The sequence below is a fragment of the Acartia tonsa genome, chromosome 9 (genome assembly GCF_053477335.1).
Source record: "Acartia tonsa isolate MP-2025a chromosome 9, ASM5347733v1, whole genome shotgun sequence".
NCBI classification, from domain to species: Eukaryota; Metazoa; Arthropoda; class Copepoda; order Calanoida; family Acartiidae; genus Acartia; species Acartia tonsa.
Window position 1 is genome coordinate 4,840,447 of NC_137268.1, and position 22,751 is coordinate 4,863,197.

General features: G+C 35.7%; 2 protein-coding genes across 4 annotated transcripts in view; both read left to right on the plus strand.

Moving 5' to 3' along the window:
- The window catches only part of Neurochondrin (neurochondrin), a 48,111-nt gene extending 37,107 nt beyond the window's left edge, over positions 1-11,004 (plus strand). The window contains exons 26-31 of one of the 2 annotated variants that reach the window (XR_013882317.1): positions 910-1,014; positions 2,568-2,696; positions 3,472-3,551; positions 5,668-5,809; positions 7,962-8,166; positions 9,207-11,004. Coding sequence is in view for 1 of the 2 variants with exons in the window: in XM_080171614.1 (XP_080027740.1) it covers positions 910-1,014; positions 2,568-2,696; positions 3,472-3,551; positions 5,668-5,809; positions 7,962-8,069 (564 nt within the window). In the remaining variant the exon portion in view is untranslated. Of the gene's footprint in view, positions 1-909; positions 1,015-2,567; positions 2,697-3,471; positions 3,552-5,667; positions 5,810-7,961 lie in introns of both variants that reach the window. The other variant, XM_080171614.1, reaches the window with a different exon arrangement.
- A 4,067-nt stretch (positions 11,005-15,071) lies between these two features.
- Positions 15,072-22,295, plus strand: LOC145328058 (uncharacterized). Of its 2 annotated transcripts, XM_080171609.1 has the most exons (10): positions 15,072-15,381; positions 15,776-15,876; positions 16,322-16,456; positions 17,040-17,194; positions 17,994-18,107; positions 18,896-19,473; positions 19,713-19,769; positions 20,207-20,247; positions 20,639-20,776; positions 21,193-22,295. In XM_080171609.1, exons 6-10 carry the CDS (start codon positions 19,377-19,379, stop codon positions 21,217-21,219), a joined length of 360 nt encoding a protein of 119 aa, XP_080027735.1. In that variant the 5' UTR covers positions 15,072-15,381; positions 15,776-15,876; positions 16,322-16,456; positions 17,040-17,194; positions 17,994-18,107; positions 18,896-19,376; the 3' UTR covers positions 21,220-22,295. The 2 variants fall into 2 exon arrangements, with proteins under 2 accessions (XP_080027735.1, XP_080027736.1); XM_080171610.1 differs by lacking the exons at positions 15,072-15,381; positions 15,776-15,876; positions 16,322-16,456; positions 17,040-17,194 and having other exon boundaries at positions 17,626-18,107.
- Positions 22,296-22,751: the final 456 nt, after the last annotated feature.

The following is a 22,751-nucleotide window of genomic DNA, read 5'->3' on the forward strand; positions in this document are numbered from 1 at the left end:
TTCAAATATATAAAGAACTTCCAAATATAAGCTCATTTTGTTTAGGTAACAAATATACCATTAACTGTTCAATTTAGGGAAGTTTGATTTTTACCTGTCCAGAGTCTGCAGGACCAGAACTTAGAGGTCGATTTTAATTTTTTTCTTCAGTTATGTTATGTTAATCCAAAAAGATGCATATTCTTTTTTGTAAGTTGACCTCTAACTCTTCAAATAAGAAGTTTGAATTTTTTACCTGTCCAGAGTGGACATGGAGGCCTATAGGACCAGAACTTGGAGACCTATTTTAATTTTTTTCTTCATTTATGTGAATAACATCCAAAAAGATGCATATTCTTCAAATAAAAAAAATATTCAACCTGTCTAGAGTGGACCTGGAGGCCTGCAAGACCAGAACTTGGAGGCCTATTTTAATTTTTTTCTTCATTTATGTGAATAACATCCAAAAAGATGCATATTTTGTTTTATAAGTTGATCTCTAACTCTTCAAACAGAACTTTATATTGTTTTACTTGTCCAGAAACCACCTTCCAGATAGCCTGCAGCACCTGAACCTGAGACCTATCAAAAAAATGATTAAATATATGTGAAATACTAACCAAAAGTAAACTTTTATCCTAAATAACCTATAGTCTCACATTAATACCTAGCCTAATAATCACAGAGTAAGCCCCTTATATGTGAAATTGCTTTGATAACAGCTATGCTTTGAGTTATTATTGATGATGTATATACTATGTAGTATTACTTTATAATTCTAAATCCGATACTATATCATACTATATGAGTTTTAAAAAATATACTATATATACTATATGGATTAAAAAAATATACTATAAAAATACTATATTTTTTTTGTTTTGGAGTGGTCGCCCTGAGTATTCTTATTGATAAAACTATTTATTTTAGGTTCTAGTGTTATATGGAAATCTAGTAGTTCTTGGTCTTCTAATATTACAGAAACATTCTCGCAGACCTAAATCAACAGACTATTCTATCTACAGATTCATACAGGTTTCAATTTTTATCAAAATTGCTATTGCTACGCTACTTTTTGTCAAAGGTTTACTTGTTCGATGTATTGTACAGTGTTTTGTTTTAATGGAAGAAAAGTGTGTTTTAGTCTAACAAATTTACCAGTACAGAAAATGAGATATTGATGATTAATTTCTGTCAATGTAAAGTAGTTTAAATCAGCTTATATCAATAACGAAATTAATTCAGGAAAAAATCAAGAAACCTGTACGTGTTTTTCAGCTGTCGTTGGGGGGGCATTACAATTATTTTATATTTATTTCGCTTGTTGGTTATACCTTATTTCTTAGTAAAAATTAAGCAATACTTTTGTTATATTGATGAAAAAGCACTATTTATTTACTATTAGCTGTGTTGATGCTAGGGGAGCAGCAGCCACTTGTTCTACTAACGTTTCTTATAAAAAATAATCTAATATAAATTGAATATGATATTGGCACTCGACCTGTCAAATTTCATTATAAAATCAATTTAGGTTCTTTTTAGAATTATGAATTGTGTCCCAGATTTTCTATGACAATATCACAATGTCAATAAATTAGGGTTGGCAATCCGTATCCGGGGTCCGGAATCCGCCCAATTTTTGGCCAACTTTGGAATCCAAATCCGGAATCCGTTTTTTAATAGCGGATTCGGATTCTTAATTGGTAGGCTAAAATTAGCGTCTTGAGTTTTTTCTTTCAACTTCCCCTTTTTGAAGGCAAAGATTATCATCATTAGGTATATATCAAATCTTTTAAAATCTGGTTCGATTCTCGGAAGTGAATTATAAAGAACACAAAGAACATTAATTTTTAGGACATATGTAGCTCTTAATTTTTTTGATTTTAAAAAAAGCCTTTTGAAATATTGCTAGAATCCGGAATCCGCGGGAATCTGCCATTTTTTGGACGGATTCTTGTAAGAATCCGAATCTGGTCCAAAATTTTGACGGATTGCCATCCCTAAATGGAACAAAAGTGTTTTTTAGTCTAACACTTTTACCAGTGAAGAAAATGAGATATTGATTATTAATTTCAGTAAATGGAAACTATTTTAAATTAAGCAATACTTTTGTTCAATTGATTAAAAATAAACTGCATTGCATTGTTTTACTATTAGCTGTGTTGATGCTAGCAGTACAGCCACTTGTATTATTTATAGTGACAGACTACTAATATTTTATAAAAAAAAAAACTAAATCTAGAATAAATTGAATATGATATTGGCACTCAACCTGTCAAATGGTATTATTAAACTTATATATTATAGTTTCTTTCTTAGTACTATCAATTTTGTACCAGGTTTATTATAAGTTATAACAATTTCAACCCAAACTGTAAAGTAATAAGAACTTATTTTTAACTCATAGTTGGTTTAAGTGAGGTGAGCTAATGAGAGTTCCAAGGGACTAGATTCATGCATATCTTATCTGCAATCTCTTTAATCTATAATCTGTAAGGATGCACTTAAAGAAGTTCTGATTGTATCTATCTATATATATACTTATGTATCTATCTGTACATCCAGCTATAATTTATCTATCTATTTAGGCTGTGGTAAGATTCCTGTGGGATGCCCACAACTGTGAGGAGGCCCGGGAAGAAGAAGAACTGGTTGTGTCGACTCCTTATATTGAGCACTGGAATGACCTGATTGATCTCTGGTACCTGGGCATGCAGGTACCTCGTTAGAGCGGGATTCTCCTTCGATTCTCCTCCTAAGTGAACATCTAGAGAAGCCAGAGCATAATCCGCTTTTAATGTAATGCGATAATCTATTACCCAAGTATATTAGATTAAGTAACAGACAACCAACCCTTTGATTTCAAGACCTTTATCTGGAATTCTTAACTGTGCAGTGTAATGAGTTACGCCTGTTGTTGGGCCAAGGCATTCCCTTTTTTTGCACTCTTAGTGTCATGTGTTAGTACCATTTTTAACATCATTAGCCCGATGTGGTGTGGACAAGACTTAGACACGACATCTCACCGACAGAGGAAAATTTGTCGTCAATTTAGCGTGCCAATATGGACCTCATTTTTTGGTTAGTTCATTTATCCAATTCGTGTGGAGGTATAGTGGGGTAAAGTGGTTGGATGGAGGTACCGTTATTTTAGCCAGCTGCAATGATCACTACTTTGGAATTCTGATTTAATATCCAAATAAAAATATTTCCATTTCCCTAGATTCTATCAAATGTGATGCAACATCCAAGTAGTAATATATCTATTATCCAGGTTCTATCAAATGTGATGCAACATCCGCATAATAATATATAATATCTATTACCCAGGTTCTATCAAATGTGATGCAACATCCGCATAATAATATATAATGTCTATTACCCAGGTTCTATCAAATGTGATGCAACATCCAAGTATAATATATCTATTATCCAGGTTCTATCAAATGTGATGCAACATCTGCATAATAATAATATATATCTATTACCCAGGTTCTATCAAATGTGATGCAAGTGTTGCCCTGGTTGGCAGACTTTATCGTGGACTCCGGCTGGGCTCAGGAAATTGTCAGGTAAATGAATCATACGTGCTTTCCCTAAAAGAGACTAGCGAGCCTAGAACCGCCCCCCCCCCCCTTTCCCTCTATTCATTATTTAGTTTTACTTATAAGAACTTGATATTATTTACTTAGTAAGCGGATTATACTTTTGTTGTACCTATAATTTTAATCTAAGCGCATTTCCTGTTTTAAAACACCTCTAAAATTTTTGTTGATAAAAATTGTTTGCAACAAGAAAAATTAAATTTGGTTTAATTTAATCAAACTTGCCCTGTAACAAAGTTAAAATTGGAACAGGGTTTTATTCATTGATAAAACTGCAATAAAATAAATCTAAACGTGACTTTTAAGATTACATTTACTAAATATCTCTTTAATACAAAGTAGAACAATGTCTGTCCGTCTGTCTGTCTAAAGCTCAAGATCTCTGTAACCGCTGAACTGATTGGGCTCTACCATACGGTGGTTTTAAGCTATTTTAAGAAGAAAACTTCACATGAGAAAAACATTATTGTCCTGAATCGGTTCAGCGGTCACCGATATTTTAGGCTTCAGAAATACAGACCGACAGACATCGTTCTACTTTGAATTATATACTAGCGGCTTCGCCCCTAGCCTCTAGGGGCTTTGCCCCAAGAGGTGATAAAAAAATTAAGGTGAAATTCGTTAAAGGTCCATGGAAATCTTCTACAAAACATAAAGGACGAAGGAAATCAAAATCTTCTACAAAACATAAAGGACCAAGTAAATCTTCAGCAAAAAAAAAAAAAAAAAAATCGGGGTGGATTTTTTTGTTTTTGGGGGGGTTGGGGGTGTCCCACCCCCCAAGAAAATAGCTTAAAACCACAACAGGACCAATAGGTATATACCCTGAAGAGTAGAATCCGATCGGTTCAGTGGTTACCGATATCTTAAGTTTCAGAAATACAGACCGACAGACATCGTTCTACTTTGAATTATACTAGCGGCTACGCCCCTAGAGGCCTCTAGGGGCACTTGAGGAGGAGAGAGTCGAATTTAAAAATTAAATTTCTTATTTTAGATTTTAATTTTTTTTTTTTGGGGGGGGGGGTGCCCCTCTCTCCCTCATTTTTAATTTTAGTTAAAAAAATTAAAAAAAAATTTTTTTTTTGGGAGGGGGATTTTTCATTTTTTGGAGGGTTGGGGGTGTCCCATCCCCCAAGAAAATAGTTATAAACCTTTCCGGGACCTATGAGAAGCTACCCTGTTAAGGAGATTCCGATCGGTTCAGCGGTCAGCGAGATCCTTCGGTACAAACATACAAACACACAGACACACAAACATCCTGTTACTTTATTTTTGTGTTATATATATTTATCCCTGTAAATCTGGTTTTTTGGGTTTTTGTAGTTATGGTGGGATTAAGTTTGTACGTTGATAGTCAGTTTGGATTTATTTTAGCTAGGTATTTATTCTTAGGATAAATAATATAAGGATATATCTATCTCTCTATCCCGGAGAAAGAGGCTTACAACCTTTCAGAACTTTGGCAAGTTTTATCAAACTGATAGTTTAGAAAACCAGCTTAGATCAACTTTTAATATTCATAAATATAAACCATTCATTTTTATATATACCTATTTATAGAATCTAAATTAGATAAGATTAGCTCGTTTGCTTGTTTTTTGCTATTTTTTAGCGACCTGGCTGTGTTAATATTTCCTACGCTATTGGCTTAAATTCAAAGACGCAATTGAAAGTCGACACAGGGTCTATGGGGTGGGGACATACAGTTATTTAAACCATTAGGTACCCTTCTATTGTTTTAATTTAATATTGTAGTGTACTCATTTTATAGTAAAGTGGATGTAGCTGTTATTAACTTTAATCGCATTTTTGAGAAAAGGCATCTAGTTTTTACTTCTTCCATCAATTCAATTTTTTAATGCTTTAAGGAACTCCCCAAAAAGTTGTTATGCTCATTTTTTCATTGGATTTTTGGATGTATGTATGCCTGTTTAAATGAAATTTTACACTTTTTTAGCTTTTAAGTTTCAAAAAATTATTTCTCGGCGTTCTATGTAGCGTGTAGGTATGTCTGTTCAAGAAAAGAAAAAAAAATTTTGTCTTGAAAAGGTGAAAACTAATCTTGTTATATATTTTTTAGAACCTTGTTCAAAGTTCGTCCCAAGACAGGAATAGAGCGTGGTACTTTGTCAGCGTTCGAAGATTTTCTGACCAGCCTGATCCGTACAAGTCCAGAGGTCGCTATTGTCCTACATGAGAATGGAATTAACCACGTTTGCAAGGTATCTATCTATCATTAGTTTTGGGCCTTCCCTTAAAGTGCGTAACAATCACTGAAACCACCTCCCCCTTATTTCGAAATACATTGAAGAAAAAGAATTTTATAATAAATGGGGGGGGGGGGGAGTTTCTGTCCTTGAATAAGCACTTTGAGAGAAAGTACTCAAAGTTTTTAAGCCAACCATTGCTAGAAGGTCTTTTTAAAAGACTGGGTACCAGTGTAACATGTGACCCATAGCTTGTACTATAAACACTCATACCAATATAAATATGGGATCTACTGCAGTTCACAGTAGAATATTGCTGGTAAGCAATATTTCCAAAAATCTAAGAATTTTAGAGGCTGCTAGCTGCCAAACGGCTGAACGTACAGATCATAACCGCACACCATTTTAAGCGGCATAAGAAGGCCTACAAATAATCTGGAATAGCCAAGATCCAATTATGCACAGGGAAAGCTTCACTGAAGAAAAAACGCGTAAAATAGGTCTTTTTCGCGCATTTCTCTGCACTGGGAGATAATTATGCATTCATAGATTTTTGGAACTGCAGTAGATCCTAAATATGTACCTTTCTACTCTAATATACTAAATCTAACAGTATCTTGTAGAAAAAGTATACGTTTTTTTAAAGTAAAAGTTTTCTTTGATTAAGATCGATCCGTGTGTCCTTAACGGTCAGCTATTATTATGTTAAAAACATGATGATTCCTGTAACATTTCGGTACTATTAAGAAAGCATAATAACTTCACACACAATTGTATACTCATGAAATGATATTCTGCTTCTAAAGCGTCGATACTCTACTAGTGTTAATGTTTGTTTGTCTGATTTTCGAGCTTTGTTTTCATGGATGTTATCATCCTTGATATGAATAATTTGGAAATGCAAGAATAGTTATTTCTCGCATCGTAGTATAAACAGCTTTCCGCGGATATAGAATGTACAATTATACGATTAAAACCAGTTTTTTAGCCCCTAGGTGCCGAAGGCACATGCTAAAAAAACTGGTTTTAATCTTATGATTATACATTTTTATATTCCTGGAAAGCTGGATATAATACGATGCTAGACATATTTTTTCGTATGGATGAGAACCAGTTCTTATCCACCGGATTCGAATGAATACGAGAAAAATTAAAACTTTACCTAACATTTTTTTCTCTAGAAATATTAATGTCATTTCTGCACTTCTTGAAACATTCATTAGCAGTTTGATTTTCTAACTAAGAAACTTTTTACTTCTTCGTTTTTATTTTAGTTGAGAAGCCAATCTATAATACCTATAGTGTCAGTCCGTAAGAAACCTTTTTTTGGAGAAATTAAGATTTTTATGGATGGTATTTTAAATAGACGGATAAAGTTTGTTTTTAATGGTCATTTTTATTGTCTCTATTATGATTCTAACTTAACAGCTCAACGACTTTTTGCGTGTTTACTAGGGTTGGGCCGGATATCCGGTCTGGCCGGTTATGCAGCCGGATATCCGGTCATTTTCAATATCCGACCGGATACCGGATATTAAAACTTTCCGGTTACATGATATCCGGCTGATTTTGACGCCGGATATCCGGTAAATTGCCGGATATCGAACGTTGGCCAGATATTCGGCCGGAATCGGATATCCAGCGTCAAAAATCAGCCGGATATCCGGTATCCGGCCCAACCCTAGTGTTAACAATGATGTCACTAATGATATTCTTATCCTTGTTATTTATCAGAGAGGGATTGGACATTGGGCAGATTTTAACAATAGTCCACAAAGTTTTCTTATTCGTTGGCTTAAAAACTTTGGGGACTTTTATTGAATTTTGATTGGTTGGTTCATTTCAACAACTAAATGTAATCTACAGAAGGGGTAATTTTTTGTATTGATATTAGGGATGTACATCAATTTATCGGCCATTGTCTTATCTCTTTAGGTCCCTGGTTTATAATACTAGTCCCAAAAGTTTAACAATATTGTTTTCTTTTCGTGGGGGACTTTTATTGAATTTTGAATGGTTGGTTCATTTAGATGAGTGTTCAAACGTTTCAACCATTAATCTACCGAGGGGGTAATTTTGTGTATCAACATTGGGAATGTGCATCAAATTATCGGCCATTGTCTTATCCCTTTAGATCCCTGAAACTGTACACTTATTATTATTACAGATGCACCGTATGAAAGAACTGACAGCAACCCTCAACTCTGAAATTGGTTCCAAGAAATGTTCCAGCGACAAGGAGGAAAAAGCTAGCTCAGAAGAATCAGAAAAATAAACTTTAAGGTCGGACTAAAAAAAGTCTTTTTAGTGATACAAAAACAAAGAGGCAGAAAAATGTTATTGAACAAAGCAGACAAAATTTTTAAAAGAAGGTGTATCAACTTTTTTTTTATAGCTAGCCGGTTCTTTTAGTAAGTAGTAGATGTAAAATTTTTCATAGAATTCAGATATGCAATCGGTTTTTTTGTAGACCTCTTATTTTTTAAGTAATTTAAGTTTTTAAAAAAAATAATTAAGTCGGTTTTAAGGTACTAAAACGCAACAAAATAAAAGAAGAAAATGGCCAGTAAGAACAAAAATAGTAAGATCTTTAATTTGACACCTTACTTTTAAAATTCTGTTGAGTAATTATTGAAAAAATCTATTTTTTTGACCTCGGTTTAATAAAAACTTTAGATCTAAATATTTTCTCAAACAGACATAAAAAACATGGGTTCATATATACCTTTAGAATCAGAAAAATATTACGAATTCATTGTAAGCAAAATTGAAAAAAAGTAAAAAAAATTAAACAAATGGCCAATTGTATTTTTTGTTCAGGCAACACTATCGTCTTCCCTTTTTTACCCCCTCTTTACCCCCTTCCCATTTTTATAGTCAATTCAAGAATTAAGACGTTGCCTGTACAATATAATATGATATTTTCATATAATTCCTTTTATTGTAGTTTATATACTATATTGTAAACTTTTTTTTTCAATTTTGCTTACAATGAATTCGTAATATTTTTCTGATTCTAAAGGTATATATGAACCCATATTTTTTTACCTCTGAAATAATAAAATTAATGTCAAAGTTTTTATTCTCGTTGGTTTAAAAAAATCGATTTTTTCAATAATTACCTGACAGAATTGAAAAAGTAAGGTGTCACTTTAAAGATCTTACTATTTTTGTTCATAATGGCCATTTTTTTCTTTTTTTTTGTTGCATTTTAGTACCTTAAAATCGACTTAATTTTTTTTTTTTTTTAACTTAAATTACTTAAAAAATAAGAGGTCTACAAAAAAAACCGATTGCATATCTGAATTCTATGAGAAATTTTACATCTACTACTTACTAAAAGAACCGGCTAGCTATAAAAAAAGTTGATACACCTTCTTTTCAAAAAAAAATAATTTTATAATTTTACAAGAAAGTTAAATGAGAATTTCATATTAATTTATTTGCCTTGTTCTACTATCCATTGTTGAGATGAGAATAGTTATGCATCGCATCGTATTATAGACAGCTTTCCGCCGTTAGAAAAAGACAATAATACAAGATTTATTCAATTTTTTTGCCTCAAAGGGGACGAAGTCTCGGGCCAACAAAACCGGTAGGTTTTGATTTTATGATAAAATTTTTTTTATCATTCGTGAAGAATGCCAAATACGATACGATACATGATTTGTCAGTATGGTTCAGGAACGGTTCTAATCCACCAGAAATGAACGGTTTTAAATCCATTCTGGAAAAGTAACTGTCTTGAATTAAAATGTGTTATTTTTACACGAAAAGTCTGAATTACTCTATAAAGTGAAATTATAATGTATTCTTTTCAAGTGCCTTATTTTTTATGCTACTGAAATTTTGATATAGCAAAATGCAACTTACTTTGAAAGAATCAAATATTTTTATTTGTTCTATGATACAATTGTTATTTTTCTTTAAATATTATGATAGAAATCAATGATTTTAAGTCTAGATTAAAATAAACATTTTGTTAAAAAAGAAAGGAGTATCGAATAAATGTATAACCCAGACAACTACCTGGCTCCAGTGTTGGAGACCTTTTTCGTCTGCTAGCAAATTTTCTTCTCTTTCAAAGCGATTTGGCTGAGTTAATATTCCTGACGCTATTGGCTGATTTTTAACAGGGTTTACGGGGAGGGGACATTTATTTAACCCCGTCCCCCTCTATTGTTTACTTTAATGAGCATAGGGTAAAAAAGGCGGAAGGGGAACTCTTTACTTTGAGGAATGGTTACAGAACTGGCTGTTATTTAGTCCTCAAAAAAAAAACTTCTTATTCGTTAGCTTAACAACTTTGGGGACTTTATTGGTTGATTCATGAAGTTGAGTGTCTAAACGTTTCAACCTCTATTTGTAATCTAAAGAAAGGGTAATGTTGTATATCATCATTGAAGATTTAGATAAATTTATCGGCCATTGTCTTATCCCTTTAGATCCCTCGGTCCTTTGTGTTTGTTTCCAAATTTGAAATGAAGTAATTGTTTATCTATTCTTGGTATTCATTGTTTCAAATAATCTGATTATAAATCAATTTGTCTAGCTTTCTGTGACCTTTAGTGGGAGAGAGGGGATATTAATAGGAAATAAGTATATAGAGTATCTAGATAATCTAATTAAAGGGATAAAAATAAGTTTTACACAATTCTTAGGGGGATTTAGATACAAAAATTATATCCTAAATAACATAGGGATCTTAAGGGATAAGCCAATGGCCGATAAATTGGTGTATATCCTCAATGGTGATATACAAATTTACTCTTTCTGTAGATTACAATTAGTAAGTGGTTAAAACGTTTTGGACAATCAACATAATGAACCAACCAATCAAAATTCAATAAGATTCCCCAAAGTTGTTTAAACAACGAATAAGAAAACGTTATAATAAAACTTTGGGGACTAGTGTAATAAACAGCTTATTGTCCCCTCTCTTTCTTGTATAGAATAGCTTTTTAATTTATAAAATGTTTAATTTAATATATACATAAATCTTAGAATTTCTTTATTTAAATTAATAATGTTTGAATACTTAAAGTCAATCAATTCAAAAAGTAAAAATTATAAAATGTTAAATTTAAATAAGTTTATTATACAAAAATGCATTATAATAGTAATTGTTATACAATATTATAAATCTAAAAGTATAAATGTACAACTTGTAAAAATATTTCTTTAAATATAAGTCATCATATGTAATAAAATAACTGTTTGTTTAAATGTTTTTAACTATTGGCTGCGCCTCAAGGGGCAACAGTTTGGCGGTGCCTTCCTCCAAAATAGTTATAAACCTTCTATAGACCTATGAGAAGCTTTAATGTAAAGGAGAACAATATCGGTTTGGCGGTTACAGAGATCCTTCGCTACACACTTTCACAGACATCCTATTACTTTGATATAAGGATTAAATTTTTATTTGCCAATTTCAGTTAAATCTAAATAATTTTAATTTTCTGTTAATGATTTTAATCTACATACATATCATCAGGAAAGAGGGATATTTGGTCTGTTTATTACACTAGTCCCAAAAGTTTTATAATAACGTTTTTTTTTATTTGTTGGATTAACATCTTTGGGAACTTATTGATTTTTGATTGGTTGGTTCATTAAGTTGAGTGTCTAAACGTTTCAACCACTAATTGCAATCTACAGAAGGAGTAATCATTATTGGGGATGTACATCTATTTATTGGCCATTGCTATAGATCACAGACATATTTCTTGTGTCTATTTTGATTCTTTTTTATGGTAGTTTGATATTAGTAAAACATTTAATCCGCAAAACGAACATGAAAAATCTTCTAAAAACGAATCTTAAGCTTCACCGAAAATAATAACTCAATCCGACATATTTAGATTAGCCATAAAAATTTATCGTTTTTATAAATTAAATAACTGTTTTCAAAACCAACATACCTTCTTCATTGTATTAATCATTTATAATCCATTACCCCATCCCTTGGGTTATGAAATCTTAATTTATTTAATTCCTTTCTTCATTTGGAAATATTAAACTAATGGACATAGAATATATGTAAGATTATGGATATTATGATAGGGGAAACTTGTCGTCAATTTAGGTTGCTAATATGGACAATGGACATCATTTATTGGTCAATTCATTCATCCATTATGAGGGGATGGAAGGGGAGAATCGTTATTTTAGCCCGCTACATGTTTCACTTTTTTAGAGAACAAATCTGGTGTAATATCCAAGTAATAATATACCCATTACAAAATTTTATTTTATTTTTATTTCAACCTCAACCTAAAATATTTCCTTTCGATGAAAGATGGAAAAATGTTGTGTGAAATAGACAGACTTACATAAGTTAATGATAGAGTAGACTTAATATTCAATTCAAAATGCAAACAGATTTTTAAGTATTTATTATATTGGATTAAATGCAGTTTTTGAGTAAATAAGATTATATATTGATACTTTATTTAGAAATGATTAAATATATTAATAATTCAAAACTACTGATTATTTAAGCTGGAAAGTTCTGAAGTAGCAGGATGTCTGTCTGTATATCAGGACACCAAGCAACAGGATGACTGTCTGTTTAATTAATACAATGTATTAATTAACTATGCACTTTGAAGGGATAGAATATCTGCCTATGTAAACTATCTAAAGTAGTAGGATGTCTGTGAATAGCTGTATTGGTCTTAATAAAGACTCGAACCCAAACCAGATAATGTTCTGTGTTAGGACTCTCAATATCAACTGACTTAAATATATTTTCTCTTTATTCTTTCTGAGAGCAATTGAAGAGTAATTAAGAGTAACAACTAAAATATGTCTGCAAACTTAAATATATGACATCACAACATAAATATATGACATTTACCCCCTTCTGAAACCATCCAGCTAAGCATGGTTTCACCATCCATCAGGCTGATCCAACAAACTGGGATCAATGTCTTCACTGGGTGAACCTACATCGAAATTAACCCCGGCCTCAAGTCCTTCATCTCCTTCACCCACTGGAGGAGGAGTGTTCAGCGCCCCTCCACCAACCTCAGCCGAGACACCCACTGTTGCCGCCATGACAGCATTACTCGCTGCAGCAGTTACTGGCCCTCCTACAGCAACCATCACAGCATCATTTACCGCTGAGGCAGTATCATTCGCAACAGCCACCTCTGCAGCAACCGCTGACCCATCTGCCGGCATTGCCACCTCCATCTCAACACCACCAGTGACCTGAACACCTCCCGAAACCATCATCACCCCGTTGTTAGCCTCAGCACCGCCAGAAGTCCCAGCCTGTTGCAACTGCCAATATGCCGCCGCCGGTAAGTCATTGTTTATTCTGCACCGGATCTCAGACAGCTCGCTAAAAATATTAGACAGGTGCCTTTGCACTTCAGCCTCTTTTTGCGCCATCTCAGAAATAGCCTCTTGAACCTTAGTTCCCTGCCCTGCCAAAACACTTTCCACCTGTTGGCCCACCTGCTGTCCCAACTTGGTTGAACTACTTTCCCAATTATCAGTCATTGCTGTCTGTACACGCTGTACCAGATAAGAAGCCTTTTGCTGGGCATAAGTAGCCACCATTTGCTGTACCTCCGTATCTACCTTCCTTATACATTCCATTAGATCCTTCTTATGCGTGGCCAACATATCTTTAATCCGTTTATGACCGTCCGTCTGCCAAAGTTTCTGTGCAGTGTTCAAACTTTTGACTGATTCTTTTACAGCCTCACGAATTTTTTCCTCAACCATAGGCTTTAGAGTCACAGCAACAGAATTACTGATTCTACCTATATCTTCATCACTGAACGGCGCCAAACCACGTCTGTCATTCTTGCGCTCAGCCTTATTTCTCTCGACCTCAGCACGCAAATCTGGTAACTCCCTCTTCTGTTTAGGCCCAAGAGAATCTGCCCCAGCAGGCCGCTTGACCACGCCCCTTCTGGAAGTACCTTCCCCAGCATCATCATAAGCCTTGCTGGCTCCCTTAGTCCTGACCGACCCAGCAGCCTGATTTGGCACAAACTTACCAAACCTGCGCCGTCCCTCACCAGAACTAGTATCTGCCCCCTTTTGTTCAGGCTTGTCCGTTGGAGGCTCAACCCAACTGTCTAGCTCCGAACCACTCTGTTCACTAGGCAGACGATCCCTGGAATCAAGCTCAACCTCAAGGCCCACGTTGCCAACATCGTCCTCGTCATCATACCCAGGCTCATACCTGGGCGATTCTACATCATACTGCCTCCTATCATCTCTTCTATACACAACATGCCGCCGATTAGCTCTACCAGCATCCAGCATCTCAACAGACGGTTCACGCTCCTCCCGCCGACCAGACGCCCGCTGATACCGCCTCTCGTTTCCATCTCCATTTCCTGATAATAATCAATAATTAAATATTAACATTTTAATATTTTAACATTTTTCATATATAAGACGACATTCAAAACGAAATACTTTACACAAATTATATTTATCAGGGATGCCAAATTTTAACTACTGTCTTCCCGAAGGATAACGCGAAAATTTAACACAGTTACACAGTTTGCCCAAACAACCAACACACAGCAATCCAACAACCACCCCCGCAGCACCCATCACAGCCATAACAAAATGCTGCCAACTATTAGTCAACCAATCAATCGAGGTATTATACAAATGTACAAACCAATCTTCTGTAACCTCTACAACAAAAGCATGTGAATTAGCAGCCAATTCCGAAAGTTTAGCCTCTTCCACAGACTCCAACACCTGTCCTTTCTCTCCCTTATCCAACAGATGCTCAAAATTCAACGGTACCTTCAACCAACTATCCTCCAGCCGTTTAGTCTGAACCAGCTGCATTCCTGCCCCCTTGTTGCCTAGATATAATCCAGGTTTAACTCTCACAAATACCGGATTTTTCCTGCACTCGACAACCATCAACAAGGAAACATTTTTAACTAATCTTGTGAACGGTTCTACAGCAACAATTCTACCGTCCATGAACAAAGAAAAATGACCAAGATAACACGGCAAATTCGCTCCTAAAGTCACGTTCAACCATCTTTTTTTACACACAGACACAAGTTCCATCTCCCCTAGATGTTGTACCAACAAATTTCCGACTTGTTTGATGTTGGAATGAAACAAATTATTCTCCCAACACCCCTGTTCTGCCTGCAAAATCCTTTCCACCTGATGGTATGAAGAAGTTAGCTGTAGTAATAAAGCACCATCCTCCTCCTTTCTTCGCATCCAAGGAAAAAAATTCTTTTTAGCTGTTGTAATCCACTAAAATACATCCGGAACGTTGGTATGAAAATAATGCAAATCAGTCAGAAAGTCAGAAAACTCCACTTTTTTCCCCAGTTTCAATCCCAACGAAAACTGTGGAGAAATCGCCAACCAACTTTGGCCACCCTGATTATTAGCATCATCCGCCATATTAAAAAATGTAAACAAAGTTAAATTTACAATTTCAACAGTCCGAAAATAACTAAAATGACGTCTATCTTCCTGTGATTTATTGTGAACTATCACTCGATCAAGCCCAAGCCGCAGATCAGACTCCAGACAATGTGCACCAATGAACTGATCCTCAAGAAAACAACTGTTATCAGGTAACATTGAAATTTGTATATTTTTCAAATAACTTGTAATTTGAACTTCCTGAAAAGTATTAGGCACAAAGGTATTATTTAAATAAATACCATCCCCTCTGCACTGAGGGTCAATTCCATACGTCATCATATCCTCATACAGAATGGTACCATTTATGAAATAAGTCATTGACCGATCATAAAACGCTACAGGCAACCGTCGTCCATCTATGTCTAACACCCTCTGTTCCTCCATCCTTTTACAATCTTCACTAGAAATTAACTCATCACTACTAACCACAGCTGGTGCCCCTAAATGTATGTGGCTATATTTGCCACAATACCAGGTGTGAACCGTTCTGTCGACGTGACATTGTACCGCGGGCAAAAATCTCACTCCTACTTTTTTTAACAGATGACCACTGATTGTTCCATTAAACTCATGCTGTCCAAACACTGTACATTCTGAAGCCCTCAATTCAGGACCGTCGCCAACACACTCCTTTACTAGCACAGGTATCACATCAGCCCCACAGGATATTAAACACAATCCCCAAATTAAAAAATATTTACCTGATTTGAATTTATTATTATGACCAGACATTATTAGCTGATAACTGTTCACCAATTCACCCGCAAATATCAACTGATTTAGCCTTTCATTGTAGAACAACTCTCCACCTACTAGCTTTGTCAGCACATATTTGTTATTAAAATAATCAAATAACAATTCATGAACTCTTATTATAATATATTTTTATAATATTTATATATATTTATATAATATTTTTTTTCAAAAATAATTATTATCAGCTCTCCTTTCCCTACTTTCTCCGTCCTCGAGTTCCTATCTGAACATGTACCACAGGACCCCCTACCTGAGATCTTAACCTCCTCCCAGTGTCCCATAAATATTTCGCCACCCGTGATCCACTTTTCTTAATTGTTACTAATCTTTCAGGTGAAGATTGCGGCGGCGCCATAGTCAAAAACGACTGTTCCGATGGAAGCTCAACCTAGTCAAAATTACCCTCAACTACAGGAGCAGGCACCACAGATTCATCTGTCACTCCCACCTCTACTCCTTCCCCTACAGGTATATTTTCTCTATTAACGTTCCACTCATTTCCATCCCCTGAAACTCTGTCATTATCAACCGCAACCTCACTCTCCTTCTCCTGGATCTCGTCACTCTGTCTTTCCTCTGCCAATTCAAAACCATCATTTTCAGATGACAAATACACAACATCTTCACTCTCTCTCTCCTCTACAGTTTCCCTCTCTACAGGCATATTATCAACCTCCAAAAATATCTCATCGGACGGACAAATTTCAGGTAAAGGAAAAACGTTAAAATTAACCTCCTCTCCTAAAACTTCCGTTCGAGCATGAATTTTTCGAATTTTATCTCTAGCCACAACCTGATTTTTCTTGATGGGATTATTCCCAAAAGGTGCCAACTCATACAATGCATCCGAAAATTTCTTAACTACAATAAAAGGCCCTCCATAAAAAGACTGTAATTTCTTGGACACGTCAGTCTTCACAATATTAAAGAAAGCATAACAAACATCTGTCACCCTCAATGCTTCCTTCTGTACTCTGTGTTTATTTTGAACCTCTAAATATAACTTGGATTTTGTAGAAATTCTCTTAATTACATCCTCCATATTTTTCAGAAATTCCAAATACGACCGCGAGGATGAAGATTCAACAGACGGGACTGGTGATAGAAAATCGAGGGGAATACGTGGCTGCCGACCGAAAACCAGAAAAAATGGAGAATAGCCAGTTCTAGAACTCTTGGAGCAGTTAATCACTAACGTAGCCAAAGGTAATTTTTTAGCCCAGTCCTTTGTTCCATGATTTTCATCTACTTTCAAAGCAGCATACAAACTCTGATTTTGCCTCTCTACAGGATTCGAATTTGGATTCCTGGGGGGAACTAGGACAGTATCCACCCCCAATCCTTTCATCACCCCTTTAAACACACTGCTTGTAAAATTTGTACCTCTATCCGATCTCAAAGCCCTAAATAAACCATAGGTAGGTACAAAATTTTCCAATATAGCCTTTACAGTTGTTTCAGTTTTAGCATCAACCAACGGACATGTAAAAACATATCTAGAAAATAAGCAAACCATGATTAAGACAAATTTAACCGTCTGTCCCTGATGATAACATGGAGTCCAAGGACCAACTAGATCCACTGACATATTAGCAAAAACTTCACCACTTTGAACAGAATGAGTTATAGGTGAAACATGTTTAGGATTACTTCCAGCCTTTTTCAAACATGTAATACAACTTCGCATTCTCGATTCCACAAACTTGTTCACGCCAGGCATAAAAAATCTCTCATTTATTTTACGTATTGTCTCCTGCACACCTCTATGTCCAGAACCATATCCACCATGAGCTGAATCAAATATATCATTGTATAAGGTAAGAGGCACTACAGGCCTCTCGACAAAACCCCCTTCGGCCAAAGGCTGTCTGAAAATTACAACCCCCTCTAACACATACATATGGCCAATAAGATTGTACAATAGTTCTTTTCTGCCCGATAACTCCGCCCTCTCATAAGACGACAACTGTCTCCTTTCCAATATCCATAACCTTATTTCATTTAGGATCTCGTCCTGCTGAAGACTACTTTGCCAGACAAACTCAACATCCACCTCATCCTCTGCAGAATGTACCTGCATAATGGAATAGATTTGATCCAGAAATGGTGAATCATCCAGGTAAGGATCCAAAATTTTATTATCTGTCTCTCTACACTCCTGACAATCCTTCAGTCGATGTTCCTTACAATCTAACTCAGTTCTCGACAAATAATCTACATTCACATGCTTAGTCCCCTGTCGATGGATAACTGTAAAGTCAAAACTTTGCAAGAAAGTTATCCATCGATAGGTGACACCGTTTATTGATCCTTTAGCCCAACGTTTATAATGCACTAGTGAAATACTGTCTTCCGAACCAAAAATTCACGAAACCTACAAAAGTGTAAAAAATTCTTTAATGCATATACTAATGCACCTAATTCTCCTTTATAAGAAGGATAATTTTGTTCCGCAGCATTACACTTTTTACTACAGACACCAAACACTCTCTCTACACCATCCTGTTCTTGCGAAATAATCCCTGCAAAATACTGAGAACTATAATCTACGTCCACGATAAAAAGATTAGGATTATCCCATTGAGGATAGCCTTTACACATCTCAGTCTTGAACATTTCCATAAATTCAGTCCATACTCTATTCAATTCTTCTGTCCACTTTATTATAGTGTCATTCCTGTGACTATCCAACATGCACGACCTCTTGGCATAATCAGCAAAATATCCTCTGTAATAATTGGTAAATCCCAAAAACTTCTGTAACTCCTTCCCTGTTCTAGGCTTGCCCCAATCCTTAATCCGTTCCAAATATGCAGGATTCATTTTCAATCCATCGGCACTAATAATATGCCCCAAATAATGGCATTCTCTAGTCAATAAATCACACTTATCTAAATTCAATTTCAGGTTGACCTGCCTAAGAACTTGAAACAGTGCCTGCAGATGCTCTACATGTTCCTCTGGACTTGATGAAAACACGATCAGATCGTCCAAGTAACTGATACAGAATCCATACATACCTGGCAGGATAGACAGCACCTTATCCATCAGAGCACAAAACAGGCTGGGTGCATTACACAACCCAAATGGCAACCTGTTAAACAAATACATCCTGTTTGCTGCACTAAAAGCTGTCAACGGTTTAGAGTCTTCATCCATAGTCATCGAATGGTAGGCAGCTGTCAAATCAAGAGTACTGAACACCTTGCCAGAACCCAGCTTCGTCAGATTATCAGAAATCAGTGGCAGCGGCCACGCCACCCGCTTAGTCACGTTGTTCAAATTGCGGAAATCGATGACAAACCTCAACTTCGCCTCTGCTCCAGGTGCAGCCTTCTTTTTCACAGCAAAAATAGGACTAGACCAATCCTAGAAACCCTCTTCAATAATGCCGGCGTCCAGCCATTTGGTTAACTGTTCTTTCAACTTAGCATCGTACTCTGGATTCAACGGAATATTTCTGGCCTTCACAGGTTTAGCTCCAGGTAACAATTCTATATTATATGTCATTAATCGACAATCACCAATATCTGAATCATTCATTGAAAAGATATCAAAATTTTCCAAACAAATTTTAATAATCCTAGGTTTCAATTCTGGATTTTCCTTAATCATCTGATTTTCATCTAACTTCAATTTTTGAATAATAAACTGTACCCGTTCATGCATTTTTTGCCCCGACAACTTTTCTGGCTTATCCAACTCATTAATTGTTTTATTACAGGTGACATCTTGATTATCCATGACGAAACAATGCCCCATCTTCACATTTCTCAGCAAGGTAATAGGTTTTATTGACGCATTAACTACATTAACCACGCAGGACCCATCTTTCCGTGGCTGATACACTCCCTCAATAATCATAATCCCATTGCCACTTGTCATCTTAGAAGAATTAGGGGACACATACCAAAACCCATCATTCTTTAATCCAGCCACATGCACAACAGCTGTAGATCCTCCAGGATAAAAAATAGTTTTGTCCAGCAACTTCACATTATACTTCGTTGAATATAACTCTCCAAACCCACCCCCCTCCTTTATCCCTGGCAAGGTAGGTTTAGATGGAATTTCAGAATTCATTCGTCCGGACAAAATAGGAATTTTCTGTACCTCCGCCACCACCTGTCTCTGTAAACAGGAATTAATAGGAACAGATTCCCCACAAAATTCAAACTTATCCTCATCTAAACAAATATTAATTTTATTCTTTTTCAGGAAATCAGATCCAAGATTCACCAACCTACTCGTCACCTCAGGTACATAAAATATCTCCGTAAATACAGCTTGAGTTCCAGCAAATCTAAATTTCAACTCGACATATCCAATAATATTAACTTTCTTTAAATCTACTGAATACGCTGATAATTTAGCAGGACAAAACTCAATTCCATGTTTATCAAGAATTTCTCTAGATATTAAAGAATTAAAATTATTTCCTGTATCAATAATTCCTAACTCCTTCACCGTAATATCAGCCCCTGGCACAAAGAAATCTAAATCCGCACAAATAGGCATTTTAGTTATCTTCAAAAACTTCACAATCTCTTAAAAACACTAGTCATTTCTATCCATATATCTTCGAATTAAAATCTCCATGCAGGATTACAAATAATTAATATATCCATGTCAATTAATTTTAAATTTTAGATATACATCATTCCACTACACAGCAGTCAGCCCTCCATCCGTCACCAGCCGCCAACATACTGTTCGATTTATGAAATCCTGTACACCTTCCAGACTACCAGCAACACACAGCTACACACCAAGCCTTTTCTCATACAAGTAAGTACCTCTCAAAGTTTTAACATTTACTTCAACTTTGCATAGGTACCTATCAAAATATAATATATAGTAAATATATATATATATAAATATATATATATATTGTTTTCATTAACACGATCACACCTTGACTGAAGAATAAGCAAGACAGTAATACTTTATAAAGTTGAGAGCAATTATCTGAATACAAAACAGCAAAATTAACTAATTACACATAGCAAACCCAGAAAAAATCAACTACAGTACTATAGCCTATATAATGAATACGAATAAAAGAACGATCTATAAATTTCATCCCAAAATGAAATTTATATATCGAATCAATCATATCCATTACATAGGATATTGCTGAAAATTGTTCCTAGCTATGTCAGCAATCATAGCCTCATACTGTTTCTCATCTCTGCTCTTTTCAGAATCCACAACAGGCCCCACCTGATTGACTGTCTTCTTCAGAAACTGCTCAGGTATTACCCTATTATTAGGCACTCCAGAACCTTCTTTCTTTTCGCTACCTGCTGAGAAAAACCTAGCTTTGGTCTTTCCTATGCGAGAATCAGGAGCTGGCGGCTTACCGTCTCTCTTCTGCCAGCAACTAGCCACTACATGACCTTTTTTCCCACAATACCAACAAATCATAGTTTTAGCCTTCGAATTCAGAGCCCCAATCACGTTCTCAACCTGATCCCAAGGAATATCATCATCCCCTTCAATCCACGCATTATTATCGCCAATCTCAGTCCTGCCCTCCAAATCAGATACATGCACTTCACTAATTACAGGCCTAGCTTTTACCTCCCTAGAATCCTCTAGCTTCAACCCTTCCATAGCCTGAGAATAACAGGACGTTACATTTTCAGGTGAAACGTGTCCAGAACGGGCCCAGCTTATGTAATGCTGACCTCTGCGAATCAAATAAGTCAAAAAAGCACTGTAATCTTCCAGGTAATGCATAGATTCAATGAAATTAGCCATATCTCTAGCTAAATCAGAAAACAGCAAATTCTTAGCCACATTATTGTAGAAATCACGCCAAGATTGTCTAGAAATTTGACCAGGATGCATAAGCCTAAACAGCCGTAACTTAGCATTGAAGAACACATCCACATTCTGACCACTCTTTTGTTTCAGGGCGTAGAAGAATTCAGTAGCTGACTCTGTATCCGCAAAGGGTATCACCAACCTTCTTATCAACAGGTAATAACCTAAAGCACTTAGGGAAGCATTAGCCTCCGGCGTAATAAGCCTCCCCATCTTCTTCCCTTTGCACTCAAAAATCCTATTGTACAGGACGTCCTTGAAAAGCATAGGATCCTCCAACTTTGCGAACCGAGCAACCCTCCATAAGGATAAGAAATAATCCTCAAAATCAATGTTTCCATCCCAAAATGGAGCATCCCGCACAAAATCACTATCCCACTTGACTCCTCTTACAAGACAAAACTCCTTAAACTGCTCCTCTACAGTCTGTTGGCTTACACTACCGCCGGCCACCTTTTTATAGGCCTTAAGCACTTCAGCCCTTTCCTCAATTAAAGGAAATATATCCAACAATTGATTCTCATATTCGGTCAGACAACTCTCACGAACATTCATCCAATTTCCATTCCCAACCGGACCCAAAAACTCAATCTGCGAAAACTTCAAATGTCCAGGAGCACTTTTCACCCTTTTAGCCTCAAAATTTGTAGAATCCAATTTAGCCTCCACACTCAAACGATTAATGAAAGATGTATTAAACGAATCATCTCCCGTCGCTTTGACTGCAGATACACTAGCCCCCATACTTGTCTCATACAAAAAACCGCTAATATCCCCATCCGCTGGCAATTGCGCCACCTTTTTCTTAATAGTAGCCAAATCAACATCATAGCCTAACTTCTTATGCTCATCAGAATTCTTGAACTCTTTCACCTTATTCTCCAGCCGTTTATTCGCCGCCGTTAGCTTATCCACCTGACCTTTGACAGTCGTA

Bases quoted from the DNA above. Each gene is read 5' to 3' on its own strand.
- LOC145328058 (XM_080171609.1), top strand. From the start codon at position 19,377: ATGCCGGCGTCCAGCCATTTGGTTAACTGTTCTTTCAACTTAGCATCG. The intron at 19,474-19,712 runs GTAACAATTCTA...GTTTTATTACAG, and splicing joins CTTCACAGGTTTAGCTCCAG to GTGACATCTTGATTATCCAT. The intron at 20,248-20,638 runs GTACATAAAATA...TTTAAATTTTAG, and splicing joins CAACCTACTCGTCACCTCAG to ATATACATCATTCCACTACA.